Source organism: Dipteris shenzhenensis, chromosome 22 (assembly GCF_047967505.1).
Source record: "Dipteris shenzhenensis isolate YYH24624 ecotype China chromosome 22, Dip_SZ_1.0, whole genome shotgun sequence".
NCBI classification, from domain to species: Eukaryota; Viridiplantae; Streptophyta; class Polypodiopsida; order Gleicheniales; family Dipteridaceae; genus Dipteris; species Dipteris shenzhenensis.
In genome coordinates, this window is record NC_141617.1 from 47,749,580 (window position 1) to 47,776,679 (window position 27,100).

The 27,100-nt window shown below is 44.8% G+C and overlaps 1 protein-coding gene across 2 annotated transcripts; it reads right to left on the reverse strand.

Annotated features, from left to right (window-relative positions):
* Positions 1-2,098: 2,098 nt before the first annotated feature.
* LOC147888206 (uncharacterized) lies at positions 2,099-27,100 on the reverse strand. Of its 2 annotated transcripts, none has more exons than XM_087393879.1 (2): positions 27,014-27,100; positions 2,099-3,005 (listed from the first exon to the last, which is right to left on the reverse strand). In XM_087393879.1, the coding sequence occupies exon 2, from the start codon at positions 2,956-2,958 to the stop codon at positions 2,443-2,445; it is 516 nt and encodes a 171-aa protein (XP_087250005.1). In that variant the 5' UTR covers positions 2,959-3,005; positions 27,014-27,100; the 3' UTR covers positions 2,099-2,442. The 2 variants fall into 2 exon arrangements, with proteins under 2 accessions (XP_087250005.1, XP_087250004.1); XM_087393878.1 differs by lacking the exon at positions 27,014-27,100 and adding an exon at positions 3,158-3,951.

Genomic DNA, 27,100 nt, shown 5'->3' on the forward strand with positions numbered 1-27,100 from the left:
ATAGACTTGTTACAAAATTTTGAAGCAAAACACCAACTATGCAAACTTATGGAACGATGCCATATGCACTTCACAAACTTAGGCCCAAAAAAGGATTACGAATCACAAATTTATGATATCTGAATAAATGCTCCTACACAAAATTGCTTTATGTGAAAACAATTGTTGCTTATTGCCTTGTTTATATAGCATATTTCTTATCTTCAAAAATTCATTCACAAAACATACTTTTTAACGATCAAGTATAAACAAATATGCATACAAAGAAAACTTTCTCAACTAGAATTGCAAATACATACAAAATTGTGAATTCACACATCTAGTTAACACTTGTAAAATTCAAACATGAATACATATATACATGAAAATTATTTCTTTCAACTAAAACATAATATATTAAAATTCACATACTTATCAAAATGGCATGTTGTATAGACCCAAACACCTTTTTGAAGGACATCCACAAACATGAATAATGATACTACAATAAAGCACATATACTTTTTGAGAAGAATCGAGATGGGGATAGATTATGTCGTAAATGCTTAAGTGTTTATCAAAATGATATATTATACAAATGCAGACGCTCTTTTTTCAAAACAAGACTATGTAATTTGGACTCTATTTATGAAAATGACCCTCCAAATCAATCTACACTATACCATTATAGGATTGTATACCTCTTACTATACAATTTTTTATCTTCGCGATATTATCTCACTTTCAAGTTTAAATAACAAATTGATCTCGTTCCAAACTCAAGTACATCATCTCTTGATAATTTAGTCAATACACATTAGGAATTTTCCTATATCACACCATAGGATTGTAATTTCTTACTATATTTGATATGTAAAGATCGATTGCACAAATTTAAGTTATATTTTATCTTGTGCAATGTTATAAAGTTGATTGCAATTAAGCCTGATGATGTAATAATTTCATATCTTTGTTTTAATTTCAATGCTCCCCTAGTTAAATAATAATAAAAACTCATTAATTGGTTCATGGTGTAGTGGGTATAAGGATTTAAGGGGTCTAAAGGTTGCCAATGTTTCTTGTGTTTATGCTTTCACATGTTTTTCCAAAGACTTTCTGAGTATTAGACAGAGATTCCTGAATCACGAGAAAACACTTTGTGCTACCTCTCTCCCCATTACATCATTCAGAGTTCTATTAAAGGATTTCAATTACATAATCTATTCAATTTTGCAATTATGGCATCTTTAAAGCATAAAGCTCATGTAGACGAGTATTGAGATACAACACATTCACAAAAGTTGTTGATTGGAAAACGACGAAGCAACTAAAGGAGCGTGGAGGGCCAAAGAAGGCCAAGGATAGGGAAGTTTTCTTCCAAGACTTTGAATTTCAAAAGTACATATGCTAAAAATAGTAATATTTGAAGTTGTATTTCTAGACTTACATCACGCAAATTTTCTTTTAAAAAATAGCTTGTCAATGCACTAAATGTAGGATTGTTCTAATCAATTCATAGACAACGGTAGTGTTGTCAAGCAGACAACCTACTTTAAGTACTCCACCTATTGTTTATTTTAAGAGGATTTAGTCCCCTATTGTTGTGGGTTGTCTAGGTTATAAACCCCTTCTCTGTCTTTACTATGACTTTGGTTTCTCTAGTTTTCCCAATTCTCTTTAGACTCTCCCCATCTCCCTCTCTCAAACGTTTCCTCATGTGTTCTTCTCCTCCTCACTGTGGCAAACTGCTCAAAACTAGTGCTCCCCCAAATTTTATAAATCTCCTAGACTGCTCCTTCACTCATCCTATCACCTTGGTATCTGCACTTTGTTCTCTCTCACCCTGATATCTGCACTTTAGCCCTCCCCCCCCCCCCCCCCCCCCCCCCCCTCTCTCTCTCTCTCTCACACACACACACACACACACACATTTCTGCTTCCCCTACGTCCTCTTCCTTTATCTTGTTGCTTCCTTTAGCCCCTCCATTACTACCTATTTGGACCATTTTATAGATGGCCTTCTCTCACAATTTTAAAGCCTTAGCAAAATCTTCAAAAGATTGCACTACACAAACTTGAATTTAGGTTGAAGTCTAGGTTTTCCACCTTTCGCAGATAAATGTTGACCATTATACAAAAAGCCTTCAACAAGCAGATTGCGCTACTAATCCAATATCTGCTTCTTTTTCTCATTGGCATCTGTATTTTGTAGTGCTTCATAATGTAAGATCACTTCATTTCTGTGATCCTCTACAACTCCACCTTACGGAGTTCGAAGGCTTGACAGCTGTTTGTTCGGCTCCTCTGCCATGATCAAACCATATTTACACTTAAATAGTATATTGAGAACAAGCTCAAGCTCCAAAGAGACCTCAACATCCTTTGTACATCATTTAAACAGGACACCACTGACTTTTGCTTTATGCATTCTTTCACACATGTCAGCAGCAGTCTGGGAAGTTGTCAGAGCTGTCTAGGAGGAGGCAGGTTGACAGGCTTCTTTGAATATGGCTGAACAGGTGGATATGGGTTGAAAGCCAAACCCTCCAGCACTAACAACTCATCTAAGAGAGCCATCTTTTCTGCTTCAAGCTCTTTAACCTCATCCTCCGTCTTTTCAAGCTCCTCCGCAATTCTAAAGCTTTCTTCCTCCAGGATCAAGTACTTGCGTTTTAGAGCCCTATACAGACTGTGGCTATCTCCTTCAGTGACAACCATCATATCTACCACTGGTCTTGCCGGTGGAGAAGCTGCTGATGATGAAATAATTCGTGTCTCCTCAAAAACATTTGCCTGCCTGGTCTCCCTTGCACCTTTCTTGGTTGTCTTTGCCACGTTCGAAATGAAAGCCTTTCCTGCTCGAGGTGTACTTCCAAGCACTGAGGGTGTCTTTGGTTGGAGCAATGCTACCTGATTTCTTTGTGGCTTTTTTTTTGGCTTATATGAAGAACGGTCAGATGCAACAGAGGGATCCTGCATTGTCAGATTGTATAAGGAAATGTCCTTTTGACTTCTTTGACAAATACCTGGACAGAATAGATACAAAGAGCAAGCAATTAGACTTCCCTGCAAACTCATAAATATATCTCAAACATGACAGGGTTTAAATGTATCTTTCTGCATTACGGAGTAAAATTTTGTAGCAATATTAAAAGCTTAGATTTCAAAAGTTATCTACCTGTAGGCCTGCAGGACTTTTTTCCTATTTTGCCACACAATTGACAGAACAGGCTTCTGTAAGACATTTCTTTTCTGATAGAGACGACCCAACATGAGAAACTTATAGGAAAATCAAGTGTTGAGTACTGAAAGGAGGTCCTCTGAGACGGTCATAAGATATGTGCATAAATGCAATGATGCCGTGTGATAAATGTGAGAATAAGACAATGAGCAATGCAAGGTCTAAAAATAATAGGGGATATAGCCTCTATGAAGGTTACTGCTGCTCTGTTAGCATTCCCAACTGATAGGTACCAATTTAATGACAGTTTCTCCTCAACAGCAAGACCCCAAATATCACCCAATAGCTCTCTGTTGTCTTCCCAGTAGTAGTTGTCAATCAATTGCACTAGGGCGGCATTCCCACCATCAGCTACAAATTGAATGACACTTGCTCCCTCTACCTCCTCAATAGCATGACCCCAAATATCAGCCAATATCTTTCTGTTGTCTTCCCACCAGCAGGATTGTCAATTGATTGCACAAATAAGACCTCCCTTGAGAACAAGCAATGAACTCATGGATGGAATGTGGCCTTTTATCATTGCATCCATCCACACTGATTGTGACCCCGAGCTTTTTCCGCACCTCAAGGAAGATAATGCTACATGGATATTTACCTTGTCATCCCCAAGTATCCAATTCTAGACATCTCAGAGCTCAAGGGAGTATAAGTGGGCCCAAAACGTGCTATCTGCCTCACGGCCTCTTCTAAAAAATCAGGAGCTCTCGCTAAAAGGTTGGAAAGGCAATCATAATAAACATCCTGGCAATAGCACCATCTACCTCATAAGATGCGATGCAGCAGCTAGGCCACCATGCCTTGCAAATGTAGGCGCATGAAGTCCTATATATGATCAAGCTGCCAAAATAGATGATAGAAGGGAGTGGATTTTAATCCATCATACTGAAAAGTAGCCTCTGCCTGCTTCCTAATCTGAGAATGAGGTAAGCATGATGAGGATCAATTGGTTCGAGTCTCGGATTCCTTGGGTGGAGCCTTCTAAGGGGAAGCGGACTAGGGTGGACAGGAAGAAGCCTAGCAAGAAGGTCGCAAAGAATTGAAGGCAGCGTGCCAGACTCAGATAGCAAGTAGTAGCTTCCCCACCTTAGAGGAAGCAACCAGATGGATACCCCTCGAGGTGTCCCCAGACTCTTGAGGGTGAGGTTTCTTCGATCTCCCAGCAGATCCATTGGTAGGCACGGAGTTCTTGCATCAGCGGCCACAACAGATGCTACTTTGCTAACATGTTTTTAGCATCTGATATCACACACCACCGTCGCCTCTTTCGAGGAGGGGCCCTGAGATTTGGTCCCCACAGTAGGCACGAGTGGAGGGGTCTGTATTTCTGTTTCTCAGGCAATGGCCCCCGATGTGTTTGACGAGGGTGAGCTTATCAAAGAATGCACCATTTGGATGGGGATTCCAAGATTGGAATCTTGAAACGTATATGTCTTGCTTGTAGAAAGCAGCGCCCTACTTTCTGGAGGGGGCTGACTGATAGCCTCCTAGACGTTGATTCTTGGTTTGTCAGATATGACTTCAACAACCTGGAGTTTGCGCAAGACAAATAGGGAAGAGCCTCCTTCTCGAAGATGCCCATGGCTGAGAGTAGTTGGGAGCAATTCATCCTCGTGATCAGCGGGCGTGACCCATGGAGAGAGACGGAGTTATCCAGACTTCCCAGTAGCCGTCTTTTCTCCTTCGGCCATCAATGGCATAATGGCTTGCTAGAGCATCTTGACAGGTTTTATGTGGGAGATTGGATGATGCACAAAGGGGGAGCCATAGGTATATTAGCAAGTACAACAATGCCAAACAAGTCCACAATTGTGCTTCACTTAGAGAAGCCTCTTCGTGCACTCCCAGGGGGTTCGTATTCCCAATGCTTTACTCCAGGAAGAGAAGATGCAGCAGGCAGTGCTTCAAATCTAGCAATGGCCAGAGAGTCCTCTCCAAGGCAGGTCGGCTACATGGGTGGCAAACACGATTCAGAGGAACAACAATGAGTTCAGTCCCCATTGCCCCACCAGCGGCACTCTCTGCAGGAGCGCGAGAGAGTACTGACATATGATTTGGCATCCATAGTGTCTCAAAGAGCCAAACCCAATCTCACAGTGGCTCATCGACTGTTACAAGAGTGCGAGGCTCGACCTCCAAGCCACGAAGCTCCAACGAGTTGACTTCTCTTATCACTCTTCCTAGGCTTGGTGTGTACTATAGCAAGGAGACAGGATGACCAGGTAGTTCTTTCAAACCACTGGACCACATTCAGCAAGGACTCAGCTCCAGTGATTAAGGGATATGAGCAGGTTAATGCATTCTGACCCACAAGAGATCCTAGAGATGACCACAAACTTCTCTCAGTGGTTTTAGTCCGAGAAGTCGTCTCCCTAGGTTATTGCAGCCCAAGAGGCAGTGTGGGCTCAAGTACCAATAGAGGTCCTTGAGAGCTTGAGCAGGCAATTAAAGGCAGCACTGATGAGGAGCTTTGGTAGGCCCTCGAAAGCCCTCCCGTCTTAGAATTGCCCTGGGAAGGATGGTATGGCTCCGTCCTTTAGGTGCTTCTAGGAGCACATCCTCACTTCCCTCCAATTGGCTTTTAGGAGATTTTTGACGCAGGTTCTCTTTCTCAGCCATTGAGTCGAGGCTGGATTTGTTTGCATCTGAAGGAAGGGGACAAGTCCGAACAGTGACATCCAACAATGGAGACCTATCACTCTGTTGGATACCGCTTACAAGATCTTTGTCAAGGCCTTGAGCTTGTGGTTGAGGCCTCACCTCGTTGATACCATCCACCACGACATGCAGACAGGTTTTGTTCAGGAACGTAGCATCTTAGACAATATCTTCACCTTTTGGAAGGCAATGTATTGGACACGGCATGAGTTTCAGCCTATCACGATCCTTCTTTTGGATTTCAAGAAGACTTATGATAGGGTAGAGTGGCCTTTTTTGGAAGGCACTATGCACAGGATGGGCTTTCCATATAGATGAATTCGAGGGGTCTAGGCTATGTATGCAAGGAGAGCCAGCCAGACACTCACAGGTCGTCACACGGGGCGCTTTGCACTTTCTTGCTCAGTTCATCAAGGCTGTCCCGCCCCCTTCCTCTTCCTCTTTATAGAAGTAGAGGCTTTGGGCTACTTTCTGCACTCCCAGGCAGTAGGCCTCACAAGGATGCAGCTCTCAAACTGCCAAGAGGAGGAGCTTTTGGATTAAGTGTTTTAGACGACACGGCGCTCTATGTGGAGGGCACCGAGGAGAGCTTAGAGTGTGTATGAGGAGCCCTAGCGACTTACTGTTTGGCCTCAGGGGCCAAGTTCAATTGGACCAAATCAATAGGCTTTCTCACAGCAACTAAGGACATCGTGGAGATCCACGATTCAGGGGCTATGCTTGGCTTTCGATGGATATCGAGGGGGTACACAACGAGATACTTAGGCTGTCAAGTGGGCATTCAGAGCAACAAATTGCCCAAGTACTAGAGAGTGCGAGACACAAGCTTCTGTATTGGAGCTCAGCCAAAATTTCTCTACAGTAGGCAGGGCCCTTGTGGTCAATTAGGTCCTCTTGGTGACCACGCATGGCACAAAGTCTCATGCTGAGGTTTTCACAAAGGTTGCATGGGTCGGCTCAGGCACCTAGTGCGTAATTTCTTGTGGGCACGTTTGGATGGTATGAGGAATAGTAGAGCTAGGGTTGCTTGGCAAACAACGATCCTATCACAGGCACAGGGAGGGCTAGGCACTATCAACCCCGAGATGCAAAGTGGAGCCCTTCTGGGCAAGCTAGTGGTACAAGGTCTCAACCCCAGACTTTGAGCCCTAGAAGCTCCGATGAGGGCTTCTCAAGAGCAAGCCCCACATAGAAGGACAGTGGCAGCAGTCTCACAGATGGATTTTCTCAAAGGCTCCCCTCACAGGAAGGGCCCCCCCTTGATGCGGAGCCTTCATAGGGTTTGGCAGCATTTGTCTAGCGGGCTCATTCGGGCCACCCGTCCTAGAGGAGTTCAAGAGGCAATCACTCATTTGGCACCCGAAGGTGCAAGATCAAGCGGGACTTATGCTGGAGCAGCAAACACACATTGGTTGGGCATAGTGGGACATTTGGCCACAACTAGGTCTTTTGGGACTTGGAGACGCCTTCCCACAGAGGTAGAGGGACGAGGGAAGGCACTTTCTCATCCAAGGGGGGAGGCACCCGGATGACGAAGATTGATGCCGCGATCCCCAAGGCATGGCGGGAGGTCCCTCGGCCCCGCTCCATTGGTGCAGATAGTTCTCAAGGATCGGGATGTCTCTCGGGATTCAATTTTTGCAGCAGTCCCTTGGCTCCTACCAGTGCAAACTCTACAAAGTAGGGCATGCGAGCCTTCTCCATCTAGAGATTGCAAGAGGCTTGCAGGCGGACGGGGTTTTGGATTTGCTCAAGTGGTAGAGGCTCAGAATGGTAGGCTGCTTGGGCAAGAACTGGACCATTGACCCACTTCCACGTTCGTCGGGGTAAGAAAAGGGCAAGGTGGCACCGTTGGTTATGGGAGAGACAACCTCTCAAAGAGATTTAGTGAGATCCAAAGGAGTGGTTTTAGCCAATTCGGATAGGGTGCTCGGACAGAGTAGAGAACGTGTCTTTTTTCTCTAGCACGACTCGGATTGGGCGGCGACTACAGCTAGATGCGTTAGCCTGGTCCCCCTCACAAGAGCATCATTGGTTGAGAAACATGTTCCCTTGGAGGTGATTTTCCCCTTTTAGTATCGACCAATTGCACACCCTGAAAGATATCGTATTTCTTCTGGATGATGGTGCAGGCAGGCCTTGTTAGAGTTAGCATCTCTCGATGTATGAGTGAAAGCTGCATTGTGGGTGTGCCTGCCAATGGAGAGGTATATACAAAGGTGGGGGGATGCCAAGCTATTCTCACCCGCCATGGTGGCGTCCTAGTCTGTGGCAATTTTCAGAGGGTGTGGGCCTATTTTCACCCGCCCCTACCCCACTTCGGAAGTGACACGTAGGAGCCATGCTGGTGCCTTAGACCCGCCTTGGTTGAGAGCCCAACCAGGTCGGGTTCCGCATGATCCTGGTCGTCCAAGTCACCTTGGCTGGATTGGCCAAGTTGGCTGAAAAGTGGGGGGGGGGGGGGGGGGGCTATAAATGGGGATCCTCCCCCCATTGTATTGGCATCTTGTATTGGAGGTTTTGCCTAGCTATAGAGAGTGTTTTTCTGAGTTCCTGTGCAGCATATCTGTCTCTTGTCTTTTGCATTTCTGAGTTTGTTGTGTGTGCTCTCCATTGCTGTCCACATTCCATTGACTCTCACATGGTATAAGAGTTGCAAGGCTCATAATATGAGACCTGGAGGGCGATTAGAGCTAGCAAACTATGCTAAGTATTTGTTGTTGCTCGGAGCTGTTTGAAGAGCGAAGCCGTGGAGTGTCATGGTGTGCAGCAGCAAGGGGCAACCTGTTCAAGGGAGTTTTCAGCTTGTAGATGAGTTTCAAGGCTTGGACACCAACAAGGACTGAAGGTGCTCAAGGCAGCAAAGCAGAAAAGCCTCTTCCTTGACCTTTTTCCATCCCCCCTTCTCACTTCTTCGCTCAAGTCCCCTTCTCTACTTTATTTCCCATCTAGCCTCCCTTTTTCAGATCTACTTCCTCTTCTTTTCAAAATGGCGACCTTGTTTGAGATGAGTGTACCCACCTTTCCAATGGACCGGCAATTGGATGGCAACAATCACGGCATGTGAAGAGTTATGATGGTGTTAATATTGCAGTCCTATGATCTTGCAGAATTCATTTTAGTGGGGATTCTGAGGCCAGACCCACTTGAAGCAAACCTAGGGACCCTGGAACAAAAGGATGCTGAAAATCTGGCTCAGCTTTGGGATTGGGTACGAGTACGTTCCTTTATTTTCTTGAATTGCACTCCTCACAACATCAATCATGTTGAGCACATTGTTGGCTCTTTCCTACGGCTTCCGTAGAAAGAGCAAGGTATTCTCAGTATGCAGGGTTCCGAGGCTTTTTGTCACCTATAGATATATAGGGGTTGTCGTTTGTAGTATACGTGTAGCTTAGGATCTTGAGTCGTGTTCCGGTAAGAGACGTGGACTTAAGTATGGTAAGCAAACATAGTGCACGCATGTGTAAAAGGAACGTGTATCATCATGGTTGAGGTAATGAAGACTTTCACCTTCATTGGGGGTTGCAGGGTTTAGGAGGAGTTTAAGGATTAGAAGGAGGTTTTAGAGTTTAGAAGGAGTTCCAAGGTTTAGAAAAAGGTTCCATGAAGGCTTTCACCTTTATTAGGGGTTGCAGGGTTTAGGAGGAGTTTAAGGGTTAGAAGGAGGTTCCAGAGTTTAGAAGGAGTTCCAGGGTTTAGCCGAGGTTCTAGGGTTTAGAAGAGGTTCCAAGGTTTAGAGTAGAGTACATGGTGGAGAACTCGTCTCCCTTGTAGATTAAGGATTGATGAACTAAGGGTTTAGGGGGAGCATAGGAGTGGGAGAGAAAGAAGGTGTAAGAGCATGGGAGAAAGAAGAGAGAGGAGGGAGGAGGAGGAGGAGGAGGAGGGAGGAGGAGGAGAAGAGAGGAGGAGGAGGAGGGAGGAGGAGAAGGGAGGAGGGAGGAGGAGAAGGGAGGAGGAGGAGGGAGGAGAAGAGGGAGAGAATAGGTTGCAAGGTTGGAGGAGAGGGAAGGAGGAGTTGCAAGGTTAGGACATGCTTTTGGACGTGGAGTGCAAGGAAGCATGGACACTTGAGACAATTGCTTGAAATACCAAAGTAAAACTCAACACAATGCCCCAAAGAGTGTGGGCTTTATTCCATTATGGGGTATTTATACAAGTTGGAGTGCTTCTCTCTCCGCATGTAGGAATTGTAAGATATTCTCTCTCTACATGTAGGAGTTGCATGTAGAACTCGCATGTAAGAGTTGCATGTAGAACTCACATGTAGGAGTTGCATGTAGGACTCGCATGTAAAACTCGCATGTAGGAGTGGCATGTAGGACTCGCATGTAGGACTCACATGTAGGACTCGCATGTAGAACTCGCATATAGGACTCGCATGTAGGACTTGCATATAGGAGTGGCATGTAGAACTCGCATGTAGGAGTTGCATGTAGGAATCGTATGTAGAACTTGCATGTTGGATTTCTAAGAGGGATTATTTCTAGCCTTATGCAAGTACAAGCGGAGCTTTGCTGCTACTCTACATACACATTCTGTTCTACCTAAGTCCATGTTGGCACAAAGACAACATACTCCCGGATCCATTTTATTACCCGTTCTCGGGTTATGTCTTATTTTGATTTCTGAGTTGGGATGCCATGTGCGTAACCCAGTGGCTGTTGAGCTTGTGGCATGCGAGTCGCTCCTGCTGTAATGCTTTTACACCATACAATTTATGGTCTATAGTCAGGAAGCTTATCTTCTCTTAAGGAGGGGTAGACGGCTGTGAATTTCAAAGGGGATCTCGTTGTTGAGGTTGCAGACTCTGCCATCGAATCTTCTTGGAAAAAGATTTGGCGGGAGTCTCGTTGTTGAGACTGGCATTTCTAGCTATCTTGCATACATGTTGGATGTGATTACACCCGTATCATTGAGCTTGTAGATAAGTTTATATGCAAGTCTGACATTTTTGCATATAGGAGACGGCTGTGATGTTTGGCAGGGGTCTCGTTACTGAGGCTGCAGACTCTTTTATCAATTCATCTTGAGTTTTGGCATAGCTTCTTGTGCTGCTTGTGAATTCATTGCATGTTTTGAGAGTATGGAATGAAAGTGTGTGATACTATTATTAATGCAATCTATTATGTGCCTATGCAAAATCGTGTGAGTGCACCTAATGTGTCTAACTATATGCTTATTTGTGGAATTTAATAGGGAAACTAAGACTCAATCATCCCTAATACGAAATTCATTAGGTCTTCCTAAATGTGCAAAAACGTGCATATGCCAGTGAGTGTGCGTGTAACAATCTAGTGCAAACTATATGTGTAAAAACGTGCATATGCTAGTGAGTGCTCGTGATACAATCTAATCCTAACTAAGGAAGACTTGGTTTTCCAAATCTTCGTTTTTGTCGGGGATGGCTTGCGTGTTGATGTAGTAGCGCTTCAGTCGGCTCCCGTTTATTATTGTGTTGAATTGGACTCCATCCAATGTTTCTAGCAGTACAACTCCGATGGGATTCATCTTTCGTACTCGGTATGGTCCTTGACCTAGATACTTCAGTTTCCCCTTGTGTACTTTCGCATTGTATAACAGGACTAAGTCGCCTTCCTTGATGTCTTTAGCTTTCATATTTCTGTCAAACCATGCCTTTCTTCTGCATTTTTCTGTTGCCATGGCATGGCAGGCAACTAGTCTTGTCTCTGTATGCTTCTCCAACTGATAGAGTCCTTTTTTCAAGGATTCATGGTCTCCTATGCGTTCCTGTACAGCTATGCATAGGCGTGATATTACAAATTCTAGTGGGACCACAGCTTCAAGGCCGTACATCAATTGAAAAGGTGTGTTCCCTGTACTGACCTTGAGTGTAGTTCTGTATGCCCATGAGGCTGCATTCAGTTTCTCTGCCCAATCAGAACGATGTGGTTCTACTATCTTGGTGAGGATAATGTATATTATTTTGTTGGTGAATTCGGCCTGTCTATTCCCTTGAGGGTAGTAAGGTGTGATTTTTCTATGGATTACCATAAAGCCAGATAGAGTTCTTGGATTACTTCATTGACAAAATGTGCGCCTCTATCCGACACAATTTCAATGGGACATCCGAATCGGGTGTTCACATTTTCGTATAAGAATCTTGCTGTGCTTCTAGCATCTGCCTTTCTAACTGCTTTAGCTTCAGCCCATTTTATAAAGTAATCAGTGGCCACAATCATGTAGCGTGCATGTGTTCCTTTTGCTGCTGGATATATGAGACCCACATAGTCAATCCCCCATTTTTCAAATGGTTTTTGTGCAATAACTATTGTTAGGGAATTGAAGTCTTTGTGTTGTGGTTTAGTAGTCCGTTGGCATACATCATAGCCTTTTACATATTCATAGGCATATGACCACAGTGTTGGCCACCAGTAGCCTGCGAGGAGAACTTTTCTTGCTGTGGCTTCCCCTTGGAAGTGTCCTCCTGCAATGCCTTCATGGACTTCACTCAGGATTGGCATGATCTCATGAGGCATTACACATCTTCTTAATATCTGATCCTTGTCCATCTTGTACAGTTGTCCTACAATGAGTTAATAGGGTGCAGCCTTTTCTAGCATCTACTGCTTTCATTTCAGGGGATGGTCTTCCTGCCATCAAGTAACCAATAATATCTCCACACCACTTCGGAACAACATCTATTTGAAATAGTGTGGCATCTACTAAGTCGTCTTCTACTCCAGTGGCTTCTTCTCCCGACTTGACACGAGATATGTGATCAGCAATGTAGTGTTGGGCACCTTTGCAGACCACTATTTTGAAGTTGAATTCTTGAAGCAAGAGGAGCCATCTAGTAGTTATTCTTCCTGTTGTACACGAACGGTTCACAAGATAAAGCAATGCTTGATGGTCGATGTAGAAGACAAAATCATTTGCCAGTAGATAGTGCCGAAATTTCTTTACACTATACACCATTGCTAGGGCTTCTCTTTCTGTGGTGGTATAGTTAATCTTTGCATCATTGAGTTGTCGACTGGCAAAGTAAAATGGGTAGTCTTTCTTATGTTCACCAGGTTGACAAAGCACACTCCCAATTGTATACTCGGATCCATCAGTATGAACATGAAAATCAATATCCCAATTGGGAGATATAAGGATGGGTGTTGTGATTAGGCGCCACTTTAAAAGCTCAAAGGCTTGGTCGCACTCTTCGGTCCATAAGAATTCCACTAATAATTTGTAAAGTGGTCTAGCTATCATGGCATACCGCAATATAAATCTTCTATAATAGCCGACATGTCCCATAAAGACATGTACACCTTTATAATTTGTAGGAGGAGGCAATTCCATGATGATTTTGATTTTGTCCATGTCAGTTGCAATCCCATGTTGAAAGACGATGTGTCCCAAAACAACTCTGTAGGTGACCATGAACTGGCATTTTGTTGGATTTAGGAAGATGCCATAATCCCTGCATTTGATTAGTACTGCTTCAAGACATTTGAAGTGGTCTTTTTTGTTTGAATGGATGCACAAATCATCCAAGAACACCTGTAAAAACTTATTCAAAAATGGCTTGAAAGCTGTGAACATGGCTCGCTGGAATGTGGCCGGGGCATTACAAAGGCCGAATAGCATGACTCTATATGCAAAAATATCCCATTCTGTAGCAAATGTTGTTTTTGATTGGTCTTTAGGAGCAATTTGCACTTGGTTATAGCCACTGAAGCCATCCAAGAAGCTATATATTTCAGAGCCTGCCACTTTTTCCAACATTGTTTCTGTTAAGGGTAGGGGATAGTGATCCCTAATTGTGGCAGCATTCACATTTTTTAAGTTTACGCATATTCTGAGCCTCTTGTTGCGTTTAGGCACAATGACAATGGGTGAAACCCAATCAATGTGCTCTATCTTGTAGATGAATCGGGCATCTAGGAGTTTTTTCAGCTTGTCATAAACCATGGTGCCATACTTAGGATTTGTGCGATAAGGTCCACATACCTTAGGGTGAGCACCTTCCCTTATAGGTATCATGTATACTGTCACGTCTGGTGAAATTCCTTTCATTTCTTTATATGACCATGCTAGGCAGTCACGGTATTCCATTAGAAGTGCTTTGAGTTTGGTTTCATCTTCTTGTCGAAGCTGTTTCCCAATGAACTTCCTCCCCTTCAAGGACGAGGTTTATTGTGCATGTTTTTGCCGGTCCCTCATAGATTGAAGTTTCTCCAATGCTATCGGTTTCTTGAACTTCAGATTCTCTTAGTGGTCTTGGCATTGCTATTGGCGCACTACCACTTGTGTAATTCTTGAAGTATTCCGACACTTCTCGAAGATTGGCCTCTGATGGTGTTGAACTAGCCTGACATGTGCCATGTGTATTGGGTGGCATAGTTGTATTTACCAATTTGTTAGGCTCTTTTTGACTTTCTTTTTCTGAAATCTCTTGATCGAGCTTCATCCGCACATGTGGCTTATATTTCCGAAACTTCTTAGTTGGAAACTGTGGGATAACTTTTCCACTGGTAAGGTGTTTCCAAGTAAGGGTTCATTGGTTGCGCATACTCCTTCCAGCCCCTCAGGGGACCATTCAAGAGGCGGTGGTTCTGATTTTGAGGGAGCTGGCTTTGCAAGGTACAATTCGACGATCCTTGTTTGGACTCATTCGAATTCATTGAAGTGTTCGGCCTTGGCTTTTCTACGACTTCCTCCTTCAGCTTTCTTGCAGGATCTTCTGCTGTTATTCAACTTTGGAGGTTCAACTTTTGGGAGTTCGACTGCCATTAGGGCATGCAGAATGGCTAAGTCATTATCAAAGATTTGATCTTCAATTTCAGCATTCTCAGCCTCTGTTTCAAGGTCCCAAGGAAAATCTGAGTCATCATTGGTATGGGTACCTTCTTCAAGTTCATTATTCCACTCGAGGTCAGCCATAAAGAATGGCATCTCTAGATCGATTGGTTCTTCATGTGTGAGTGAAGGATCTACCTGTAGCGCCTTAGCATCTATCTGTGAGAAGATGGGGTCTAATGAATGACAGTTGTCGATGGTTGTCAATGTTTGTATCCAGTTATTGACATTGCTTTGTGAATCGCCCGTTATGGCATATTGTTGCAAGGAAGCTGATTTGCTTGAGATTGTTGTTGAAGATGTGTCATCCAACGCTCTAGGCACAATTGGTTTTATAGTTCATGTCCCCACATTCACCCTGACTGCGGTGTCACGATTCTAGATTGTTAGTCTATCAGTTCCCCAGTCCTGGAGGACTGATGCTTCCCGTAACCAAGGACGTCCCAGTAAGATTTGATAGGATTTTTCGAAGAGATCCAAGATTGTGAATTGAGGGAAAAAATGGACTCCTGCAATCTTTATGGACACGCCATTTACTATTCCCAAGGGTTTAGCCCGTGAATCATCGGCAAGGCATATGTTGAAATTAGCCTTTTGCATTCGTGGGAGACCCCATTCTTCGTAGAGCTCCTTTGATAGGACATTTACACATGCTCCACCATCCACCATGGCTTGGGACTTCATTATATGCTATGTGGATCAAAGACACAGTAATGTTGTGTATGTTATCTCTCTCACCCATCCGCACAGGGATATCTTCGATGTCGTTCATAGGTGGAGGAGGATTTGCGAATTCAATCCATCCTTTAAAACTCTCCCAGAGATTGGGACCATTTTGTAGGAGGATTCCGATGGGAATTGACACAGGGCAACTCAGGATGCTAGAGAGGAAGGAATTCCAGGGTTAGAAGGAGTTCCAAGGTCTAGAAGGAGGTTCCAAGATTTCGAGTAGAGTACATGGTGGAGAACTCGTCTCCCTTGTAGATCATGGAGATTAAGGCTTGAGGAACTAAGGGTTTAGGGGGAGCGTAGGAGTGGGAGAGGAAGGTGTAAGAGCATGGGGGAAAGAAGAGAGAGGAGGGAGGAGGAGGAGGAGGAGGAGGAGGAGGAGGAAGAGGAAGGAGAAGGGAGGAGGAGAAGAAGGAGGAGGAGGAGAGAGGAGGAGAGAGAGAGGATGGGTTGCAAGGTTGGAGGAGAGGGGAGGAGGAGTTGCAAGGTTAGGACATGATTTTAGACGTGGAGTGCAAGGAAGCATGGACACTTGAGACAATTGCTTGGAATACCAAAGTAGAACTCAACACAATTCCCCCAAGATTGTGGGCTTCATTCCATTATGGGGTATTTATACAAGTTGGAGAGCTGTAAGATATTCTCTCTCTACATGTAGAAGTTGCATGTAGGAGTTGCATGTAGAACTCGCATGTAGGAGTTACATGTAGGAGTTGCATGTAGAACTCGCATGTAGACCTTGCATGTAGGAGTGGCATATAGGAGTTGCATGTAAGACTCGCATGTAGGACTCGCATGTAGAACTCGCATGTAGGAATCGTATGTAGAACTTGCATGTGAAACATGCAAGTTGAATTTCTAAGAGGGATTATTTCTAGCCTTATGCAAGTACAAGCGGAGCTTTGTCGCTACTCTATACACACATTCTGTTCTACCTAAGTCCATGTTGGCACAGAGACAACACACATGAATGTAGCCAAAGGGATTTGGGAGCACTTGGCGTCCATGTATACTAGAACTTCTCCAATGAAGAGTCTTTCTTGAGGTCCAAACAAGAGTGTTGGATCCCACAAAGTAATCTACCATGCGAGAACACATCAACAAGCTCTAGGAGCTTCAGTAAGAGATCCTTCAGGCAGGAAATGAGATTTCATCAGAAGACATGGCCATTACTTTGCTATCCCATCTCTCTTCCTAGTATTCCGTGTTTTATTCATCCTCGATCACCAGTGGAAGGATGAATATACTCATTTGGAAGGAGTTGGTGCCTATGGTACTAGACTAGGAAAAGCACTCTTAGAGCCCTTCACAAGGTGGGAGCTCAGAGGCTTTGGCAGCCCTGCAAAATAGAGGACAGAACCCAGGTAGAAGGACCTCTTATGACAAGAAGATAAATGCATAGAAGGAAGCACTGAAGGCACAACGTACCTGTAATCACTATGGGCAGAAAGGTCACTATTGGAGGAACTGCCCTCAGAGGACATCTAGCAAGGGCCCCGGTTCCTCGCCTACAGCTATTACTCCAGCTTTTGTTCATCGACTCTCTGAGAGAGGGGATTGCCCTTCATGTAGAAGATTCCAGGACATGGATTCTGGGTAGTGGATCCTCTCGAAACATATGCCCATCCCTAGCAAGATTCAGGAGAGCCTCTCAAAACATGTGCCCATCCATAGCAAGATACACCAAGGGTGACATTTGCATAGGAGACAGTTTGACCATCAAGATACGTGGTGAAGGCAATCCCGAGATTATGCCCGATGGCAGAGGGGGGAAGCACTCGTCTCAAGTATTGTTTGTTCCGTCTCTCAGGTTTAAAGGTTCATGAGTCATGCAAATTTGGCACAACAGTCTTGTTCGATGTAGGTTATGTGGAGGTCCAGCAGGGATAAAGCAACTGGCTAGGTAGTATGCACTGTATGGCGGATCATGGCATTTACAAGTCAACAATGCTCTCTTCTATCACTAGGACCCTTGTGGTGGCCTATGGCACTTCAGGTTTGGTCTCTTGAACATAGATGTGCTACATCGAGCTACTTAGTAGCAGATGGTTCTTGCGTTACTTGATGTGGGCAGCAAGCATGGGCACCGCAGTTCATGTTTATGAGGGAAGCGGCATCAAGAGGCCTTCCCGAAGCGGGCTACCAAGCAGGCTTCTAAATCCCTTGAGATGGTTCATATGAATCTCTGTGAACCTGTGATGATCCCGAGCCTTGGGGGTTCTTTGTACTTCACACTGGTAGTTGATGATTTCAGCATATTCAAGTGGATCTTCTTCTTGGCTCCAAAGGCCTTGGTATAATACCGGTTTCAAAGTGGTGCGCTCTCGTGGAGAATGAATCCGGGTTGACCATGAAAGCCCTTAGAGCTGATAAGGTTGGTGAGTTTTGTTCACAAGTATATGACGAGTTTTGTGTGCAGAGAAGGGCATCCAATGAGATTTTGCAAACACAGGTACTGCCTCTAAAGCAGGAGTAGCTGAGAGGAAGAACAGGATAGTAGTGGAGATGTCCCGGACTATGCTGGCGCATCAAGTCACCATTTTCTCTGGACATAAGCTCCAGCAACAGAAGTCCAGACTCCACATCCCCAACTGCTCACCAACGACAATTGTTCCTAAAATAACTCCTTTTAAAGCCTACTTTTGAAGGAAATCTGATGTCTCTCACTTCAGAGCCTTTGGAGAGCAAAATTCACCTGCTTCTTAGCATTCTGAGTGCTGGCCCTGGTTCTCCCCAATACAAGCTGATCTTTAGCATCTGCAAGTGTCAACCTAGCCCATCTAGGAACTGAATTCTCAGCTGTCCCGCTGCCCTCCCCATGAGATGGCTGCAAATCTAAAACATTCGAGGGAAAAGAACCCTCAACATGTGGCAACCCTGGTGTAAGTCTGAGAGGAAAGCAAACATCAACTGGAGAACCCAAGTCAACTGACTTACCAAAATCAGCATCATCCTCAAACTAAATGATGTCCAGAGGTGTATCATCATATGGAGGCAACTCCTCACTGATGGGCTGCATGCGATCATGCTCTGCAAACAAAACATCCCTGCTTATGATTACTTTCCTTGTGGTTGGATCATAAAGCCTAAAGCCTCGGCTTTCAGTGCTATACTCCACAAAGATGCATTTAATGCTTTTATCATCAAGCTTCGATCTATTTGCATCTGGAATCAAAGCATATGCAACACTCCCAAATACCTTGAAATGATTCACCTTGGACTTGTACCCATAAAATGCCTCAAAAGGCGTCAACCAATGCTTTCATAGGGCATTGATTCTGAATATATGTGGCTGTGACAATTTCTTCATCCCAAAATGCTTTTGACGTTTTCTTGAATTTCAGCAACACCGTGTCATCTCCATGAGAGTCATGTTCTTCCTCTCTGCAATTGGATTATGCTGAGGTGTGTGGCACACTCTTTTGTGGTGCTTGATGCCATGTTCCTTCAAGTAACCCTCAAATGCATATGAAGTATACTCTCCCTCATTATCCGAATTAAGTGTTCCAGAATTGGTTTGGTTCTTAGCCATAGCTTTGAACTCCTTAAACCAATTGAACACTTCAGATTTGCTTTTTATGAGAAAGAGCCAAGTGAACCTAGAGTAATCATCAATGAATGTGACAAAATACCGATACCCTCTATGGGTTTTGACATTCATTGGTCCACAAACATCACTATGCACAATTTGCAACACTCTTATTGAACCTAGACCATCCTTTTGGAATGGTAGGCGATGCAACTTTCCAAGAGCACATCCTTCATACACATCATGGGCTGGTTACTGTAATTTAGGCAAACCCTCAACCATATTATGATTAAACATGTATGCCAAAGCTATGTGATGTGCATGACCAAACCTGGCATGCCATAAATCACTCGGAGTAGCATAAGATACAGCCATAGCATGCTGAATATAGGGCTGAGCATCAAGCTTATAGAGCCCCTAGCTTGCCTCATAAGTTCCTGTAGCCACAATTTCATAACCTTTTTGTGGATCCTTGATCCTGCATTGATCATCCTAAAATTCCACGAGCATGTGCTGATCATGGGCAATGGATGAAACTGAAATAAGATTCTTCCTCAAGTCAAGAACATACCAGACATCACGGATAAATTATTTCTTTCCTGAATCCAAAAGGATGGGAGTGTGTCCCACTCCTGTGATGTCCTGGGATGCATCATTGGCACAATTAGCATGTCTGCCATAAACAGGTTTGATTTCCTGTAAGTCATGTGCTTTGATGCACCACTATCTAGATACTAAGTATCTATGGCAATGAAAGAAGAAGAAGAAGAAGCATGAGATGAAGCATGAGAGGCATCATATGCAACGGAACCCCCCATGGCACCAAAACTATCCTGGACTGCAGTAAATACAAAATCTCTTTCCTCTTCTGCAAAATTTGCATGGGATGGTGGAGCATTTCCACTCTCAGCTGGTGCAACATAATTGCTGCTTCTGTCTTGTCTCTTTTTCTCATTGGCAATCCTTTTCTGGCACTCTATAATGTAATGACCAAGTTTCTTGCAATAGTTGCATTTACCCTTCTTCACCTTTGCACCTTTGTCTGCATTCCCTACATTTATGTTTGCATTCCCCTCCTTCCTGAGTTGATAAGCATGGCTGGTCTTTTTCTGAAATTTACCCTTTCCATGAGTGGCAAGTGCTTGCTCACTCTAAATAGAGAAACGGGCTGAATTGGAAGTCCTCGTTTCTTCCTGTAAAAGCAAGCCAACTAATTCCACAAAAGTGAGTGGAGCAGCCCTGAGCATAATGGTCAGGGAAGTAACAAACGTATCATATGAGGGAGCCAAACTATTGAGGGTGATAGAGACCACTTTAATGTCTTCTGTATCCTCATCAATAGCTATGAGCTCATCCCGAATATCAGTAATCTTTGCAGAATGTGCTGAAATAGTCTAACCTTCCTACATGGACAAGTCATTAAGCTTATTGTGCAAGGCAATGCTTCTTGCTTCATTCTTGACATTCCACATACTTTTCAATCTATCCCAAGCTGCCTTTGAAGTCTTGCAAGACTTGATAGTGGACTTAATGTGTGTCTTCACAGACAAAGCAATCAAAGACAAAGCTTGGGCATCCCTGCAAACAAACCTCTTCTTATCTTCCTAGGCGGTTCCTTCCGGGATACAAAATGCAATCAAGCAATATATTTCTGCCCCAAAAGTAGTCCTCAATCACAGCCAAACACTAGCTCAAAATGCAATGCCAAACATGGCCCCAAAAACAGCCTGAAGCTCAGCCAAACATTGGCTCACAATGCAATAGCAATATCTCGCTCAATAGGCATCCAAAATTGCATATACCTTCAGCCAACACTGGGCCTCAAAATGCACAACACCTGAGCTGAAATAACCCCCAAATGCAAGACACCTGTGCAATGCCAATTGCAAGACACCTACACAATGCACTACAGGACACTTGTGCAATACAATTTGCAAAAGCCGGAGCTAAAGGTATGGGCTGGTACGGGATATGAGGCGAGGGCACTACCTACACTTATCAAGGGGGGCTTCATCGGGCCCCCAAGCTACACACAAATCCATCTCCCTCGCTCCCCAAGGATCTCGATTGGGCAATTCCATGTTTCTTTCCACCGATTATGTATTGAAACTCGACCGGCTAAGGGCATACCTGGAGAGAGCTACACCTGCATTCTATGCAATCTATGCACCTGCATTCTATACAATCTATAGAGTGACTCACGGTAAATATCTTGTGCACTGTGAAATTTGAGGCCCCCACCACCATCTTTTCAGAGATGGATTCGGACCCCTCTATAAGCCTTTTGGTTCACCCAAGCTGTCCGACTCACAGACCAATTGCTCAAAGCATAAAGACGAGATCAAAAGGCCAGCCAAACTCCACTCAGAGGGTGATCAATTATTTTTTTCAATCAAATAGCACGGACCCTTAGGGAGATGACGTAGCCAAGACTAGGAGTGAGAGACACGATAGACCCGTTAGCATGTATACGCACAATGAGGCTTGGGGATCTTCCTTGCATGTTTGTCGGACCAGAGACACAAGCGACGAGGGAGACAATGGCCCTTGTCCAATAGAGGGCTCCTACAAGGAGACCACAGCGGACCACGCAAGTTAATCCACATCAGTTTAATCCCTCCGCAACGCCAATCCCCACTAGAGCCTCTATCTACTAAGATCCTCCTATAGATTCTCAGGCGTCCAGCAATCGCATTGATACCTCAGGAGAGGGAAGAGTGATGGATAGAATGAAGGGCACAAGCGATCTGAGGGAGAAATGGCGAGCTGAGGAAGAAATGGGAGAAATGGCGGGCAAAAGGAAAAAAAAAATGGCAGGCACAATGGAGATGTAGGAGAGGAAGAATGACGGGCATAATACGGGCACCAACTTGCGGGCAACAGCTCTAAGAGAATGTCAAGCAGAAGGAGCAAATGGCGGGCTGGAGCAGAGGTCAACGATGAAGAGGATGGACAGCTCCACGTTGAGCTGGCTACATCATGCTTGGGCTGTCAAATCATTGAGCTCCAGAACAAAATTCGTGCGCAGAAACAAATTTCGTCACTTCTTGCAAAGGCTGTAACCTCTCAAAGAAAACTCAAATTGCAATGATGTAAAAATGAAATTTGTAGTACTCAAGGTCCTCTACAACTTTGCTGAAGACACAAAGTCGTGATTCTACTTCTAGATCTGGATAGAAGCGTCACATCGTCCGCAGGTCACAGAAAGATGTAGCTAAAGGAAGGAGAAGAGAGGTGGCAGATCATGGCGTGGAGAAGAGAGCTCTAGATAGAATTGGAGAAGCCATTCCTCCAAGGGGATGAGGGAGAGAGGCTTCAATGTCCTCAATCTCTTACCTCAACCTCTTGGAAGATAGTCTAGCTCCGATACCATATGAAGATGCAAGACATGGAATGGAATGGAAAGGAAAATCAAGACTAGGAAAGCATAATGGAAATGAAATAATGCGAGAAAGAAATATACAACTAAGCAAAGTACTTACATGATCAAGAAAGGCATGAGGCTTGAAGAAAATGACAATGAAAGTACAATGCCTTTATAGGATAGGCACACACACTCTAAGTGTCAAATGTATATGGTGATAAGTCCCATAGTGACACATGGCACTCTAGGATATAAAGTTGTATAGTACTACTCTAGAACACACTAAAAGTCACTGGAATTGACTCCATTTCCTAACAGCCCACACCTGACCTCTTGCACATACCACGACCCACCTCTTGTACTCTTTTCACTAAGGGGGGCATCAAAGATGGGGTATGAAGCTTCATGATGGCCGAGTGAAGGATCATGAGGGATTATGCACCGAGTTTGTTGCATACAAGATTGATATCCTAGCCCCTATCCTGGCAAAGCTATTTAATGAAGCAGTTTGTCTTGGCTTCCCACACACTTGGACCCTTAACACTATCACACCTATCCACAAGGCAAGTGATCCCATGGATCCAAGTAACTACAGGAACATTATGATCGGGCATGTCATGTCCAAGATATATGCTTATGATGATGTGTGTGGGACATTGATACTTCTTGGCATATGAAGGATGCCTCTGATCATGATCATAATGCATTGGTCTTTGACAAATATAGTATGAGGTTCGTGGTTAGTTAGTGCTAATGATGTTCATGGGATTCTTGATTTTTTAGGTTCCCGCTTATCTTCTCCCATCTTTGTGACACTCAAGCTCTTCTTGGTGGCTTGAATTCCTTCTCTCAAGTGACCCTTGTAAGTTTGGCCCCCTCTCACATAGTTGAGCCCCTCCCTCCCCCCTCTCTCTCTCTCTCTCTCTCCTGTCACCCCTTACATCTCCCCCTCCCTTATGTCACTCCCTCACCTTACATCCTAGATATGGATGTCGGTTGCTATGCAGAGATGCAAGGACTCAGAGCAGATGGGCAGGCAGGCTTTCGACGTGACCACGGGACCATGGATCATATCCTCACACTCAGGAGTGTCATAGAGGAGGCCAGGGCACGAAGACAAAGGGTATATTGCTGCTTTGTGGATTTCCGCAAAGCCTTTGACACAATACCTCGAGCATGCCTCATCAGGAGGTTACAGGAACTATGGTATGGGCCAGAGATAGTTTGGGCTATTATGGCTCTTTACGAGAGGGTTTCTGGCAGGGTTTGAACAGGGGGCGGATGGACAAATGAGATCTTGAGCACCATTGGGGTCAAATAAGGTTGTCCACTCTCATCAACCTTGTTTGGCCTCTACATAGACGAGCTTGAGTCTTTTATGAGGACACTGGGAGGTGTTGGTTGTTCTCTTGCCGATTACTTGCTCCAGATCCTTTTGTACCCTGATGATGTGGTGCTATTATCCTCGTCCGCTGAGGGGCTCCACAGACATCTAGATGTACTGATGGTTTCTTGCGACTCTCATGACTTGAAGATCAACCTAGGTAAAAGCAAGGTTATGATCTTGAACACCTCCAGAGCAGCCGCACACAAAGAGTAATTTACTTTTGACGGGGCACCAGTTGAGATCGTTTCATCATACACATACTTGGGGGTTCTGATTTCAGGACCTATCTTCATGATGAGACTGGCGATGCAGGCCCGCCTGAGTAGAGGTTACGCTTCCCTGGCCCGCGACTGGAGAGACAAAGCTTCCACTCACACTTTCACTACCCACAGACCAAGGTTCTCCTTTTCAACTTCTTGGTCCGACCTGCAGGCATGTGCAGTAGCAATTGTTGGGGGACCAAACCTCTCCGACACAGAGTGGACTCGAGTGGAGAGATTACAGGTTCTCCTGCTCTCACAAATGATATGCAGCAAGCCATAAGTCTCTCATCAGATCATCTAGGCTGAGTTCGAAGCATCTCCTCTCTAGTTAGATGCGACATTCCAGACTATCACTTATCCATACCGAGTGTGTGCATACGGCTCATGTACCACAGGGCAACGCAGGCTACCTTGGTTGGCACTAGCATCTTCTATGGCACTAGCAGCTCAGGGTGATCAGAGATGTTGGTACGCACGCACATGCGGGTGGTTTAAGAGATTGGGTTTTCATATAGACAGGCTGCCACCCTTCCAGTACAGCATTGATGCTCCATTTGTTCCATTCCAGGGATGAATTCAACCAAATCATCCGGGAGGATCTTCTACAACTACACACATTCAGGACCTAGCTAGCACAAGCAAAGCTCCCTGTGAAGCTCAGTTTCTATAAAGACCACTGCTTGCACATTTCAACAGAGGGTTTCATCATCCCACCAGGGTAACCCAGATCTACCTACCACATTCACTCTGGATTGCCCTTGGACAGATATGTGTCATCGCACCAACTCCGTATCGAGAGCAGGCGTGCAGAGGGGATACCCAGGGATAGTCGCATCTGCACATTGTGTGAGCGTCATGAGGTGGATTCATCAAAGGAGCACTTTCTTTTCCGTTGCTCAGTCTACTACGAGATTCGTGGACAATACCACTGTCTTTTCAGAGACAAATTCGACGGCCTCTCCAGACTCCTCATATACCCAGACCGACTCCCACGAGGGCAAGAGGCCTTGGCCCAACTAGAGAGGCAGTGCTTCCAGGCGCACCTTCGGAATCCACCGATGAAGAGCTCACTCTTCGACATTCTAGTGGGGCTACCATGTATGCAACACCCTTTTGGGGGAGTGGTCTCTCGACAACAAAGTGGAAAATATTTGAGAGGCTACAGGTGACTATGGGGTCTAGGATGATTCGGAGAAAGCCCTCAGTCCCCCATCAACTCATACAAGCAAAGTTCACCATTACACCTCTCGAGGTTGATGCCATTTTTCAGACAATGACATTCCTTCACAGAGTTTGGGCCTTACCCACTAGAGACTACCGAAGCCGCGGCACTAGAGTCATCCAGACAGCTAGTAGAAAGTGGAATTGATACAGTATGGTATGGTCCAGCTTGGGCACCCGGAATCTCTAGGAACTACTGGGAAAGAATACAAACTTTGCATACACATTTTCTCATAAGGGAGTTAGGGGTTAAGGCATAGACACCTCACCCCATCCTACTTGCTGAGACAGGTATGATACCTCTAGAAGGGAAGGCATTATGGCTTAACTCAACAAAGTTTGAGAAGATGGACGCCAATAGGATACCACACAAGGCAATGGAAGCTATGCATATCATGGGATGGCATAGAGAGGGAATGAAATGGATGGAATCATGGGGCATAACAGCCACTGATAAACCAGAAGATGCATGTGAAATTAGGGGCATAATGACACAAAAAATGCTACAGAAATTATGGCATAATCCGGGGACAAAAATGTACTTCTACAAACGAAATTCACCCAACGGACAGCTACGAAATGCAAAAATACCTCGAGGAAAGAATATCAATGTCCAAAAGGCATCTAATCTGCAAAATTAGAACCAGTTCACATGATCTAGAGGTGAAGAGGGGAAGGTAGGCAAGACCTAGAATCCCAGAGAGGAAAGAACCTGCAAAATCTGCCATGTAATCTGCAAAATTGAACCAGTTTACATGATCTAAAGGTGGAGAGGAGCAGGTGGACAAGACCTAGAATCCCAGAGAGGAAAGAACCTGCAAAATCTACTACTTAGGGGAGGTAGAAGGTGAACAATATGTACTCCTAAGATGTACAGCCTACACACACATCAGAGAAGGATATAGGGAGAGTGGGTAAATGTACTTGTCTGAGGACTGGCAGTGGGTGACAAGCCCGATGGCTGATGCTGAAGCCTTAATTACCAAGATGGGTATTAATCTGACCTGGAGAGTGGGTAAATCCGATGTACCAAAAAGGCCAATGGTGGTCAGGTTCCGGACTGAAGCGGACGGATCTACCTTCACACGCATCAGGTGAATACTAAAGGGGACTAGGACATACCTGGATGATGACCTCACGCTCTTGCAGCAAGAGCATAGAAGGGAGGTGATGATCCGAGTGATGGTAGCGTGATAGGAACCGGAAGAGACAGGCTTTCCTCAGGATGTGGTGATTTGCTCTTTCTCAAGAGGGGACCCCACTATTGCATGGGGGCATCTTTTCAGAGGGGAAGCCACCCATCCTTATCATGGACCTAGCTATTTGGCACACGTATGCCACATCCCTCTATGACACCCCATCCCATGCACCACCTGATATGTGATCCCTCCCATGCCTACCATATTCGCCTAATTTACAACATGGAATGTGTGGGCTGCATTGAGCCCAGGACCACGAGGGAATACGGAAAACGCACTTTGCACATGGAGAGGAAGTCTTGGCCCTGATCCTAGCCTTGCCAACACTGCTAGCTCTTAGCATAACACACTTAATAAACTTGGTGATGTTAGTAGTCTAACCTCAACCCCTTTCCCTCAGGCATAACAAACATCTCTCTCTCTCTCTCTATATATATATATGTGTGTGTGTGTGTGTGTTGGGGGGGGGGGGGGGGGGGGGGAGGGGCGTGGGGGCCAGGGTGGTGTGTCTTCACCCTCTCCTCGATGCCTAGATTCGAAAATTCATATCATAAAAAATTCCCATTAATTGAAACACGAATTGCATGCATATGCGGAAAGCCCATCCTTTTAATTTGGAGATTTACCTCTGCAGGTTCTCACTTGGCAATGTACTGAAACTCTGCCAACATTTTCTTCGAATTCTCAAAGCATCCTAAAGCCTCCGAAGTCAC

Coding starts and splice junctions, on each gene's coding strand:
- LOC147888206 (XM_087393878.1), bottom strand. CDS start 3,224: ATGTCTTACAGAAGCCTGTTCTGTCAATTGTGTGGCAAAATAGGAAAA. Junction 3,006..3,157: donor AAAGTCCTGCAGGCCTACAG/GTAGATAACTTT, acceptor TATTCTGTCCAG/GTATTTGTCAAAGAAGTCAA.